Here is a 13,161-nt window from a genome sequence, read left to right on the forward strand (position 1 = left end):
TTTTTTGGCCTTTTGTCACGTCTTTAGCAGTTATAGGAGTCAGAATGAGACACAAGAAAATTCTCCAGTCATCACTGCCCATCAGGTACTGTACATTTTATTGCATTAGACAATTCCATCCAATCCATTGATTGTGCTTTCCAAACGTATCCTTAACAAACCCTGTCCTGCAATTGTACATTGCTGATTCCAAAGTTCTTAACTTAGGAAAAAATGCAATTAAAGGAAACTCAGCTGATGTGCTACTTATGGGCTATATGCATGGGAGTGAATGTCATTCAGCAAAAATACTTTAAAATTTACATGAATCTCAAATGCTACAGCTTTAATGCTTAGACAATGCGTTCAAGACAGCAGCAAATAAATCATGGCAAGTTCTGCAATTAAGTGGAAGAGAGCTGATGCTAGAGAGTTTTACTTGTGTACTTAAGAGGAGAAAGACATCAGTGTGCAAGCATCTGTAAGAAACAGACTCTTCTAAGACATAGATATGATATGCTCTCACCTGGTGAACATCCCTTCTGTATCCAGAATCATTGTTGCTTCCTCCAATTACATAGAGCTTTCCCAGCAGTGCAGCCATCCCATGCCAAGCACGTCTCTCTGGACCATCTGCTAAAACTTCCCAGCGGTCAGTCTTTGGATCATAACACTGCAGCTCCTTCAAATAATCTTCTCCTCTCCTCCCACAGGTAATATACATCTTCCCATCCAGTGCTGCTCCAGCGTGTGCATATACCTGTATCACCACGTGGGAAAGCATGAGTTTGAGGTCTGTGTTTAAATATTTCTCCCAGCTTCAAAGTATGGAATTGACATTAAAGAAGTGACATTCTTCATGAGTTATGCATGAAAAATCTGGAAGGATTTTCTATTTTTTTTATAGACAACTCTTTCAAGGTGATGATATTCAAAGTGTGAATTTCTAAATTAATTACCCCAGAATTTCCAAAACTTCCAGAACTGCAGTGGGTTGTCATTTCTTACTATTTCTTAATTAGAAACTCATCCATATAATTACTTTTCTCCCTTGCCTACTTGGAAGTCCGTGAACTAAATAGTATACAGAAACTGATGTACCCTCATTTTAGAGGGTGGTGAGGCACTGGAACAGCCTGCCCAGAGAAGTTGTGGATGCTCTATCTCTGGAGGGCCTGGGCAACCTGATCTAGTATCTGATCTAATGCCTGATTTAGTGGCTGGCAAGCCTGTCCATGGCAGGGGGTGTTGGAACTAGATGATCTTTAAGATCCCTCGAACCTGAGCCATTCTGTGATCTTATGATATCTTCTTAGTATTTGTTGATTTCTTCTAATTGGGAATAAAGCATGCTTATCAGGACTGTAGATAAGAAGCTTGTACTACTCATGGTTTACCTACCCCAGGAGGAATGGGGAGTTCCCTGACTTACATGTTCAATTTGAAATGGTTTTAAGGATTAATACAACAGAGGTGCAGGGGAAAACAGGAAGAGAACAAGAAAAATAAGCATTAAACCTCCAAATTAAAGTTCTACATTATTATTATTCTTTACTGGTATGTTTATCTCAAATACAGAAGCTACTGCTTCCTATGTGAGTATCAGCAAAATGAAAGCTATGCATGAGAAAAGCACCCAAAAAGATGAAATTAGGAACTGGGGAACGGTATCAGTGCGTGTGGCCAATGCACTCCTTACCTCCTTCTTCAGAGGTGTCACATATTCCCAAGTGTTGCTTTTAGGGTCATACCTCTCCACTTCTCTCAGGTCTTCATGGTAATCTCGGCCTGCGACGGCATATATATAATTGTCCACAACACAAACACTGAGGTCAGCATGCTCTTGCTGTAGGGACTGGATCTGGAACCATTTGTTGTGTCGTGGGTCATACCTTGTAAAAGAATGGGATCAAAGAAAGTGATTCATACATCCACAGAATCATTGCTGGAATAGAAGACAGCACCACACATGGGGTTATTGTACTGCCTTTGGTTGAAATTAAATTCAGCTGTAAGTGGAGTGAAATACAGCCTTGTCAGCATTTTATTATTAGCAAAGTTCTTTTTGTCTATTTTTAGAAGATGTATTTCAGCTGATACAATCATGCTACAAAAGCCTAGGTCTTCTATTATCCTATACGTGCCTTCAGATTATGCTTCAGAATCTGTCAGCATAAAGCCATTCTAGAAGGTAGAACATTCTAACAGTAGCACAGACTGAATCTGGATCTTCAAGACATCAAGAGGGTGTATAAGCATTTCGTGGCTTCTTTGATTCTTTTTTTCCAACATATGTGCTGCTTCAAGCAAGCCTCGTGATTAATTTTCAGATATAAGTATCTATCTAATCTGGAAACTGTAGTTACAGTGACAGCTGATGGTGAAGTGAAGATGTGCGTGGCATGAAATCAGGGCAATTACATTAAAGATAAGATGATTAGATTATAAAATCAAAAGGGTTTATATCTGTTTTTGCAATGTAATGGGCATCAAGATCTAAAACTGTTCCTTTCTCCAGTGCATTTTTTTCTGGCACAGAACTGAAGACAACCCTGGAATGCTGCTACTATGCATGCATTTTCTCAGTAATTAACTAATAGCAGTATTTTATTTACAAATCCTTTCTGGTGGCTAAATCCCTTTGCACAGGGATGAGAACTACACACAGAGGACTTTTGGAAAATCTCATTTCAAGAGCATCTAGACAGTCTAGGATTCTGGAGAATTCTAGTTCATTACCATTTCCCACATCTTTAATACTTCACTCCCTCCAACAAAGAAGAGAAGGCTGCACATGTAATACTCCTGAATAAGCAGCTGTTTCTACCCAGTCAGGCTTGGCTTTGTTCCATAAGCATTGCCTTCTGTTGCTATGATGCTAATTTCCTTATTTCTTGTGATTTCTTTCAGTGAGAGGCTCCTATCTTTTTTGCCAGCAAGCATACAGACTGCGCTAAAGGCTTACTGACTCAGAGATGGGCAATGGGGTGGAAATGAGAATAGTAGCAGGATTATCCTTATCTTACCTCCAACACCTTGACTCTGCTCGAAAACCACTTACATTGTTGTCTCCGCCAATTAAATATACAAAATTATTGAGAACAGCAATCCCCTGGTTGGACATTCTGGGGGCTAGTGCAGCTGTAAAATGCCTCCACTCTCCCAACAGGGGGTTCAGATACTTGGCTTGATCACTGAGAACAATGGATGGAGTAGAATGCATCCCTCCAAATCCCACTACACACTGGAACTCTGATCTCAGCTGTGTCTGGGAGCTCTGGAGCATTGGCTGAAGACATTCATTCTTGTGGTACATTAGTGCATCTGCAACTGTATCTTTTAAAGGACATGGACTTAATTTGTCGTGAAGCCTTTGCAGGATCTGGGGTTCCATCAGAGGAAAACGAACTGTCTCAAGTAGCTTAAGGGGCTCCATCAGGGAGACCTGATCTGTCTCCAGTTGCTCTGGAGAATAATGATAAAAAAGTGCACCATCATAAACTTCAAATTCATAGTTAACCTCCAAACGGTTGCTACTGAGAAGGGAGTAGACCTTCTGCAAGGGTAGCTGTCGGTACGCCTGTGTCCTTGAGAAAGCTGCAAAGTTCTTCAAAATGTAGGAGTCCAGCTGATCGCTCAAATGTCTCAAGTCATAATGGTCAGCTAGTTTGTATACATCCAGGATGTTCTCTTCATCTACCCACGACATTAGAAAATCACAACAGAACTTAATGACTTCTGGAATCTGCAAGAGAGAGAGATCTTTTATTTCATACACCATTTGCCTTACGTTCCAAGATACAGATGACAGAAGCATAGAACAGGAAGCTTCCAAAAACTGTAAAAAAGTTGTTGACAAGAAAATTGCTCTTCTCACAATCTGATCACCATGTTCACCTTTCTCCAGAGAGAAATCACACCTCAACTTGGGTATGCAGATGAATATAACCCAGATCTTCTAGCCACACTATACTGCAAGCCTTTGAGTTTTGCTTCTCATGTAGCAGCAATGGGGGCACGTGGGATACTGAACAGCCAGGCTGCCTCATTTGTTAACATGAGAGATGAAGGCTGCCTGGGAGGCAGTCATGGAAACAAAACACGTGAAGGACATGGCAACAGCCCCTCCTTCAGTTGCTCTCTCAGAGCACTACAGACACACTGTATCACAGATTGTAAGTATAACAAAAATACCTGCATCACTCAAGTGCACAAAAAGCCATTTGAGAAGAACATTAGCATTTAGTGCTGTCTTCTGAGTATAATCTGAAGTTGTATCTGGCAGGAGGACAACTGGCAAAGTAACAACTGATCAAGAGTCCCTCCACTAATAAACTGCTGCTAAGTGTGTAGCCAACCAAAGCACCCAGAAAGTTTAAAGATAGTACCAAATCCTGTGCAGGGATAGCTGCAGGATTAGAGAAAAAAAATTAGAGAAAAAAACTGCCTTGAAAGCAAAAAGCACTTCGTGCAGAAACCATGGTGATAGTAATGAGGTCAGGTAAGGTTATGTGCCTGTGGACTCAATCTGGGGTAGATCTTGGCAGGTTTAAGCAGCACAATGATTTCTGAGCAGCACAACTTGTCCTTTATCATAGGTGAGCAGAATTCCATGCTAGGGAATCTCTTATATGCTGATTAATGAAAGTGAGTGCTTCATAAAATAATCTTTTAGACAAAATGGTCTGTAGGTGATGAAACCATAGCACAGATCAGACATGCAAGCACTCATTCATTGTTCCAGCCCTTCCAATGGTTACTGTATCCCAAAGAAATTCTTTTCATTGGAATCATGCTCTGTTTCACTCCCTAGCCCTCCAGCCATGTTTTCTGTTTCTTTTATTCCTGCTTTTGTTTCTTGTTTCTTTTTCATCATACCTCCCAGCACCTCACCTGAAGCTGACAGGCTGCAGCTAAGGTTTCCTGTACACTGTTGACACTGAGTTCCAGCTCAGAAGTATAAATGAAATTCAAGATTTTACACATTGCGTTGTAGGAGATGCCATGAATATGAACTTCTTCTTGTTCCATCTCTCTCAGTCCTCCTGCAAACATTCCTCTGTAAAAAAAAGATTTGCATTAAAACTGTATTTAGTTTGCTTATCTTATGCTATCCTGAGAAATAACAAAATATTCAAAAAGATAAATCCTAGTCAGTGTCTGGGATTCTTTGTTCTTGGGATTACCTCTTTTCTAAGCTGATACACAAAAAGCACAGACTTTCAGGACCTAAGAAAGGAATACCTCTCATTCTGCAGGAAAACAGTGGGGACCACCTGAAAGGTGTAATTCACAATGGAAGATTTAAATACAGACCCAGTACGTAGGGATAGCCAGTGGGTGAAGGCAGATACTCTAGGGATGGGGGAAGAGAAAAACAGGAACTTGAGTTTTTTTAAGCTAGAGCAGTTCTTCCAGATTTGTCTGGACTGCCTTCAGATTCATTTGTTTACAAAAATAAAGTGAGTTCTCTTCTCCCCTTTACATACCTCCAAGTACCTCCAAGGCTGTGAATGCAGTGGAGGTAAGCTCACAGTGCACTAACAGGAGCTTTATTTCTACAGACACATAACAGAGAGATGAATAACACATAACAGAGAGATGAATAAAGCCATTCGTAGCATTCTGAAACCCATTCAGCTCTACCTTACGGATCTAATTCTACATCAGGAAGCAGCGTGCAAAGTGTGCTAACAAGATTTGGAAGTTGCAGTGTTGCTTTACTCTCATACACGTACTTGTTACTGCTGTACTGAAAGTGTACCTGAAATAGTCACAAGATGCAGCTAGCAGTATCCGATGAGCCTCAATAGGTTTCTCTTCCACTACAAGAACTACATCAAAGAGGATGCTGCTGTCTCGGAGAGATACCAAGCCACTGAGCAAAGCCTGAGAGTGCTCCGCACTGCGGTACGTGTTGCTGGTGCGCTGCTGAAGGGAGGACTCGAGTTGAGCTTTGTGTGGCTGAGTCAGCTCCTGATCCTCCGCCATCCCAGGCAGAAATGCTCAGCCAAAAGCTGCAGCAGAATGAAATCTGTGAGACAACAGAATCAGCAAAGGTTTGTGTCTTTTGCTTACAAATGGTTCTCTGACTCATCTATCACAGTAAATAAATCAAAATGACTCTTCAGTCAAAGGAGAACCATCAAAAACAATTCTACCCAAGAGAAATTATCCCGAATGATACGGAAAATAGGCAGGGATACGTCAGCATATCAACCTGGCAAAACATGGCATTACTAATGATTTTTTGACTCCTGGTTTTCCAGTCCAAAAGTATGTTGCATGTGGGGATGTACCCATATTTTCACTTCCCAACCTATTGCCAAACCACTTGTTTCCTTTGCATTTCTGTGATGTCTGTAACAAACAGCAGATCTGTCACAATTTTTGCCAAGTTCCACATTGCCTAATATCCTCAAATAACTTTGTTGTAAAAAACAAAACAAAACAAAACTGCACCTTCAGTCTTTCGCTTGATATTCTATCATAGAATCTGAAAGCTTTATTCTCTCCTGTTTTTTTGCTTTATCTTCCTTAGCTGAGCACATTTCCATTCTATACAATACCATCTGGCTTTGCAGGGAGCTTCTTTATTGTTCTGACTTCAAGCTAGCTTGTACAACTCCTTTTGACTTCACTGTGGGTCTCTGCAGAGGGAATATTTCCTTTGGTGTAGGCACTGTAGAGGGCTATCCCCTACATCTTTGTACTGCTGCCACTGATGCTATAGGAAGGTCCTTATAGCATATGGTGAAATGCCTGTAAAAAGCTAGCTGGAAGTCATTGTTTCATGCCTGTGGTTAAGCTCTCCAAATCTCACGATTCCTCTGTTAGCATCCTGTAATTTACCCTTTCTATTGTCTTTGAAGAATGTGAGAAGTTGCAGCAGTTAGATCTAATGGACTATGCCTAGTTGTCAGAGCAGACACTCAAAAAAACACATTAGCAAAAGGAAATACCTTAGCTGACATGGCTGCTTAAGGCACAGTTATAACAGCCTCTCCTCCAGTGGCTCTGGGAAATAGCTTAGTGGTGTGAGGGACAGTCACAAGGGACTATCAGCAGTCAGAAAAGCAAAAGCAGAACAAATCCAACAAATCCAAACAACCAAAGAAGAGATGAAACCACTGCTAATTGTACCAGCCAGGGACAGGGAATGCCATGTTAGAAATCTCCCAAAGTACTGCGAGGTATTCTGTGCGTGGTCAGTGAGGAAGAAGCTGTCTGGATGGCACTAAGAAATATGAAAACAGTTATTGCACTGCCTGAAGGAGGTCACCTTATGCTGTCCAAAACAAAAGGAAGCTAGGTGGCATTGCTTGCTGGGTGGGATGGAAAAAAATTGCAAATGTATATTAATGGTTGTCTGCTCTTTGCCAGCAAAACCAGGGCAACGAGCTCAGAAGAAAAGCTCTGATGAGACTGCCTTCTAGGAAGCACATTCAGGTCGATTATATGGGGAAGCTATCCATCATCAGCTGAGGAGATGAATAATGGATTCTTTTTCATGACAGGTAGACGTTTTTCCTAGAAATAAGATGACTGCCTTTGAAGCAGACAAAACATTACTGTATCATTTTATTTGCTCCTGGGAAATACGAGTGATAGATTGAGGCAAGGCAGATAATATTAAAAGAAAGGCAAGTGAAGGAGTGAGCATTACTAGGTGTTGATCAGAAATTCACTAAGAGAATAAATGCAGCAAAAACAAATTAGGCTAAAATACTGTCCAAATGAGGAACAAATTCAAACAAACCACATGTGCAGAGTTGATGTGTTTTAATGTGGTTCATGCTCCAAAAAATGTACCTTTTCAACAAATTAGGAAGATGTATCAAAGTGAGCTTCTAAAGATTGAAATAATTGCAACAAAAAGCAGAAGTACATGTAATAAATGAGCTGTTTTCTGAATTCTTAGACTTTTGTTGAATAGAGAAAACAGCATGACCTTTGATGCAGCCTTAGTGTGTGTCAGTGTAGGTGAAAATGAAGCTAGAGAAGAAAAGAAGCGTGATGTGCTACAGCTAAACTGGACGTTGCATCTGCACAACAAATTTTAGCAAAGGCATATGTTGTAGAAGTAGCTTAATTATATATTAATATATATTATATTATTTTCATGGATTGTTGCCTACTTGCCATTGAACAGTGAGTGGGGGATGAGCAGAAGGACTCAGCTGATATACTGAGTGCCCTCAGCTGTATAAGAGGCAGCTGGGATTGGGTGGGTACAGCTGTGGAAAGCGGTTGCTTGAGCGAGGGTGGGGGAAACTGGGTTGGTGTTTTGGTTTTCTGAACTAAGTGCAGTGCTCTTGGTTAACTGATAATGTTATGCATGTCTCTACTGTGTTAAATATAGACTACAAAGTTGCTACAGAGGAATAGCAGTGCTAGCACAACAGTATCTTGCTTTGCTGGCTATGTGGTCTAATTGCAGTTTTTCTCTAGTGTGTTTTGTGCCTTTGTTACTGCCTAAAATCTGATAGCCCAACAGTGGAAGTGTGCTATTTCATGTGCAGTGTACCAGCTGGGTGCAGGGAATCACTGCTAATATATCTAGGAGTTCTTGTGCCTTGTCAGTGTCTGTCAATCTTAAAAATGACAAGGGACTTTATTGTAACTGTACATTATCTAGCCCCATCTCAAATCTGCATTTTGCTCAGTCTTCCCTGTAGAGGGAGGAATAAAAGGGCTAAATGTAGTACAAGGGGTACAGCTGTGAATGAACTTGTTCAATTTCCTGCATGCTGCAGAAAACCTTCTATTTACTATTTTTCCTTCCTGACCATACATGAACTTTGTTGTCTTGTAAGCCTGGAGACACCATTTTCACAGGCTAGCATATCCACCCTTGTCAGTGAAGGAGCTGTAGGCAGGCCTTTGCTTGCCATTACAACCCCTTGAACCATACAGCTGAGTCTCTTCTTTTGTGGGCCTCTCTAGCATCAGCTTCTTGATAGCACAGTGTTCTTGTGGCATTTCTGTTCTACTTCTCTTACTGAGAAACTCGGTCCATGACTGAGTAACGTTCCTAGAAATTTAGTATTTTGTCTTCTTTTTTTTTTTTCTTTTTCCTCTTATGTGAGTTTATCGATGTTGGGCAGCTGTTAACTGTGAGATTCAGGGGCTGAGAATTGCAGGACTTCAGGTGGAAGTGATGAATTCTTTAATAGCAGCAAAGACAAAAAGCATCTTCTCACGTGCTGTGGGATCCTGTCTCCAGAAACAAGGCAAGGCAAGTCCTGTTCTAAATCTTGTTCTAAGCACCTTAAAACTGTAGATAAAATCAGCCTAGGGACTTTCTTAGCTGGCTGCATAAAGTCCTACAATTAGGTTGGTTTGTATTCATCTTTCAAAGGGCATTGGTTAGTGGATTGACTAATATTGGGGTATTACAACTGAATATCTAGTGCATAAAGAGATGAGGTATATGAGGTCAGTAATTGCATGTGCACTTCTACAGACAATGCTATTGTGGGAAGACACATACTGCTTGGTCACTTCACATCAAGGAGATATAAGAATAAAACAATCACCCCTAAAAAACCTAAACTCAAAATCTTCAGAGCTATCAAGCACAACATGATTGCTCTTATTCAATAGCCTGAAATTTTCTCTATTTTGTGCCTGGATTCTATTTAGAAATCAGGAGAAAACAACCATGCCTTGCAACCATAGAGACAGAGGAAGTATCCGAAGGAAATGAGTATTTCCTATACTATGTTCAAAATTCATTTTATTATTAGTGGTCTCTTGAAACGAGCACTGGAAGCAAGTATTTTAGAGGCTTGCTGATAACTCTGTGATAATCTTGTATTCAATTTTCATCACCACAGCATGCTTCTGCAGAACACTTGTATGGAAAAAAATACAATTATTCAACTAAAGTAACTGTTTATCAATGTATGAATAGAACCGTGGCTTGGTGTTTTAACAAAGTCTTCTTCCTGATCAATGACAATACTTGCCTTTACACTAAAGGTATGTAGCCTATGAGGGAGGAAGTTGACAGCGGGACAGGAAGAGTTGAGGGAATACATTGTAGCTTGATCATTCCAATAGCAAAATGGTGAGAGACTGGGATGCCGGCTTGCTCTTGTGCTCACTGAAAAACTTCATCTGTTTAAGAACACAGGGTACAGGAGTGGGGTAGCTCAACTAGAATGGGGAAAGGGAAAATTAAAGGTATGCTAAAAAAGATGTGGTATGGGACTGTAACACAAAGATGTTCGCTTACTGCTCTACTAAAGACCAACCTGAGGAGAGGCAATTTATCTGGTTACAGTATATGCTTCCTGAAACTGAGAACAACAAAAATAATCTGCGTTGTGCCTTCCAGCAACTGGGTCTGGGCATGTTCTGGGTACATCCTGATGTCAGTATAGGTATATTCAGCCTTTGCTGAGATTTGCTATGCAGTGATCACATGCTTTAAGCAGACTGTTGATGATTCAGTGTGTTGAAACCTATTATTGATATTGCTGGTACAATAGAGCCCTGGATTCTGTGACTAGCATCCAAGTCACACAGCGATGCTTACCAGTGTGTGCTGGGGGTGGCGGGCTGTTCTGAGAGCTTGGTTACAAGAGGGGGAGTAGTTAGTTTCTATGGAAACTCAGACATTTTTGTATCAAATTGCTTCTGGCTGTCAGTTACATCTCTGTATGAGGAGGTATCTTACGCAGATCATGATATTTTCTTCTGCATCAGCTGTGCCCAAAATAAACTAGAACTTGTTGGTGTCGGGTATCCTAATGCTGTTTAGCTTGCTGCCATATGGACAGGTGGTTCAAGCCTGGTGGGGGTCCAACACTTTCTTAGAACTGTGGGATAATTCAGGCTGGAGAGAACCTTGGGAGGTCTTCTCTAGTCCAGTCTCCTGCTCAAAGCAGAGAGAACTTAAAAATCAGGTCGGGATGCTGATAGCTGTGTCTAGTTAAGTGCAGAATATCCGTCCTTTGTGATATTTGGAAAATTGAGTGCTCGACCATCAGGCTTGTTTTCTTTTTTATCCTGTCTGAATTCCGTTCCTGCAGTTTATGGGATTTGCCCTTTCATTCTCACCCTGTGCATTGAAGGGAATGTAACAGCCATGCCCTAAGGCTTCCCACACTTCCATGTCTCCCAAAGGAGTAGGAAGAATTAGGATCTAAGCCAGCCTTCAGCTGACAGCCTGATATGAGACAGCAAGATACAAGACTAGAACAAAATGCTAGTTATGCTGACTCTCGGGGGTTGCAAATGTGAATAGGCAGAACCTGGCGAGGTACCAGAATTCAACAGGGCAGAGGGCATGCAAACAAATAAATCAACTAGTCAGGGAGCATGTAGAGTGGGGAGGCAGCTGGGTGCCTGCCAAAATAGCTGAGAAAACAGATGTAATGCCACAAACAATGTAAACTGAAAAGCAAAACTATTGTTCAGCATAACTGGAGTGCAAATACTGGAATGATTTACCAATTATACCATCATACAAGTGCAATGGGCACTTGTAAGTTTGTTTGCTATGTAAGAATGTGAGTATACCATTTTGTGTAGAAAGAGTTAAGTTCGCTGCATGGCTTTTGAAGAAAATTGAAAGAGAGGAGGTATGAAAGAAAAACAAGCTTTGTGCAGCAGTGCTCCTTTCAGAATTATCCCTTCGTGCAGTCACAAATGTGCGAAAAAAACATATATCTTCCTGAAGTACCTTTTAAGTTAGGGAACCTTCTACAAGTAGGGGAAATAACCCAAACAATTCCTTTAGTCTAAGGTCCTCACAAAAAGAAACAATGACACCAGGTACCACACGGCATCTCAGTTTTGGTTCTGAGCACTCAGTGATGGGAGTTATGTTTTTGCTAGGCCTACACACGCCATCTTCTCTAAGTCACCAATGCAGACATGCAAGCACATCCCTCCGAGCTGAATTTCTGAGTCATTTTCAGTTTCTAGCATTAGTAGTATATTTGAAGTGTGGGAGGAAACCTAAAGGTGTGGTTTGGGAAACAGCTTTTGTAAATGATGCTGTCTCACAAATGTTGATATTCATTCCTTTCTGAAACAAACGTTTGGTTTTTTCCCCTATGCTGCCTTTTACAATGTATTTCTAAGACACGCTGAGACTAAAACATCTCATTTAACATAGATATGGCAAAACTTCCATGAAATATATCCATATTTGGGCATACAAATACTTTAAAAGATAATTTTTTCCCCACAAACAGCAGCATAACCTAAAGAGCATGAACTGTCTAACTTCAATATTTTGCCTTACCCACAAACTGATCATGTCTTTCTTGTAGCCTGCCCAGATTCATGGAGCTGTGAAGTCTTCTGATGGGTATTTCTGGGAGGTGGCCCGTGGCCCTAATAACTACCAAAGGGAAGTTGCAGTAAGGGAAACAAATTCAATATAGTGTTATCTCATACAGTGAGATAATAATCTCAATACAATGCTTTCTCCAGAGGCTTCATCATTTCTTTCTCTCTACTTTCTGGTTTGGACAGAGCTGCTGTTGTGTTTGCAGGAGGAACAGCTATGTTTAGACAGCGTGTACCTGCCCATCCTCAAACCTATGTTAAGTCTTCAGCTTTCTCCAGTCTGAGGATGGAGTGCGGTCCTGAACGTTTAGCTCTACATCTACAGAGATCTGTAAACCTTCATAGAACCAGGCATAGTTACTATGCCAAAACACAGCTTATCAGTTAACCAATGGTACGTGCTCTGGAACTCTTGAGCGGCTTGGCAAGGCTGCTTTGTTGAACTACTTCAGTCACATCATGCATTTTTAATTGCCTAAAGTACACGGAAGAAAAAACGTTAAAGAAGTAATTAGTTCTGTGCAATTAATTGACTGGGTGGAGAACAGAGGGCACTTCCAACACATAACAGTTCTGCTTTCTGTTTTAAACAGGAATTCATTTGCACTGCTCACCATGTTTGCTTGTTTCTTTCCTGCAAGGACCTGCGTTGTTTGGCTGTTATTTCCCCCTGTCACTCACGTATTTGAACGCCAGGAAAACAGAACGCGCAGTTTTCTCTGCAGGAGATGCTACCTGGAGCTCACATTTCGCTTTGATTCTCCCCCAGCCGTGTGACGGCGGGGTGAAGGACAGTTCAAGCACAGCTCTGCTTTTGCTTTCCCCTTCCCTGCCGACACCGCCTTCGGGCCCGCGTCCCGCATTCCCGGCTCGCTC

General features: G+C 41.2%; 1 protein-coding gene across 1 annotated transcript; it reads right to left on the minus strand.

Annotated features, from left to right (window-relative positions):
- KLHL22 (kelch like family member 22) lies at positions 1-7,305 on the minus strand. Its single transcript, XM_010720313.3, has 5 exons — positions 5,744-7,305; positions 4,873-5,038; positions 3,006-3,724; positions 1,679-1,871; positions 1-739 (listed from the first exon to the last, which is right to left on the minus strand). Exons 1-5 carry the CDS (start codon positions 5,968-5,970, stop codon positions 326-328), a joined length of 1,719 nt encoding a protein of 572 aa, XP_010718615.1. The 5' UTR covers positions 5,971-7,305; the 3' UTR covers positions 1-325.
- Between the last annotated feature and the right edge of the window lie 5,856 nt (positions 7,306-13,161).

The sequence above is a fragment of the Meleagris gallopavo genome, chromosome 17 (assembly GCF_000146605.3).
Source record: "Meleagris gallopavo isolate NT-WF06-2002-E0010 breed Aviagen turkey brand Nicholas breeding stock chromosome 17, Turkey_5.1, whole genome shotgun sequence".
In the NCBI taxonomy this organism is placed as follows: domain Eukaryota; kingdom Metazoa; phylum Chordata; class Aves; order Galliformes; family Phasianidae; genus Meleagris; species Meleagris gallopavo.

Bases quoted from the DNA above. Each gene is read 5' to 3' on its own strand.
- KLHL22 (XM_010720313.3), bottom strand. From the start codon at position 5,970: ATGGCGGAGGATCAGGAGCTGACTCAGCCACACAAAGCTCAACTCGAG. The intron at 3,725-4,872 runs GTGAGGTGCTGG...TCTCTCTTGCAG, and splicing joins CTGCAGCCTGTCAGCTTCAG to ATTCCAGAAGTCATTAAGTT. The intron at 740-1,678 runs GTAAGGAGTGCA...GTGGTGATACAG, and splicing joins TGACACCTCTGAAGAAGGAG to GTATATGCACACGCTGGAGC.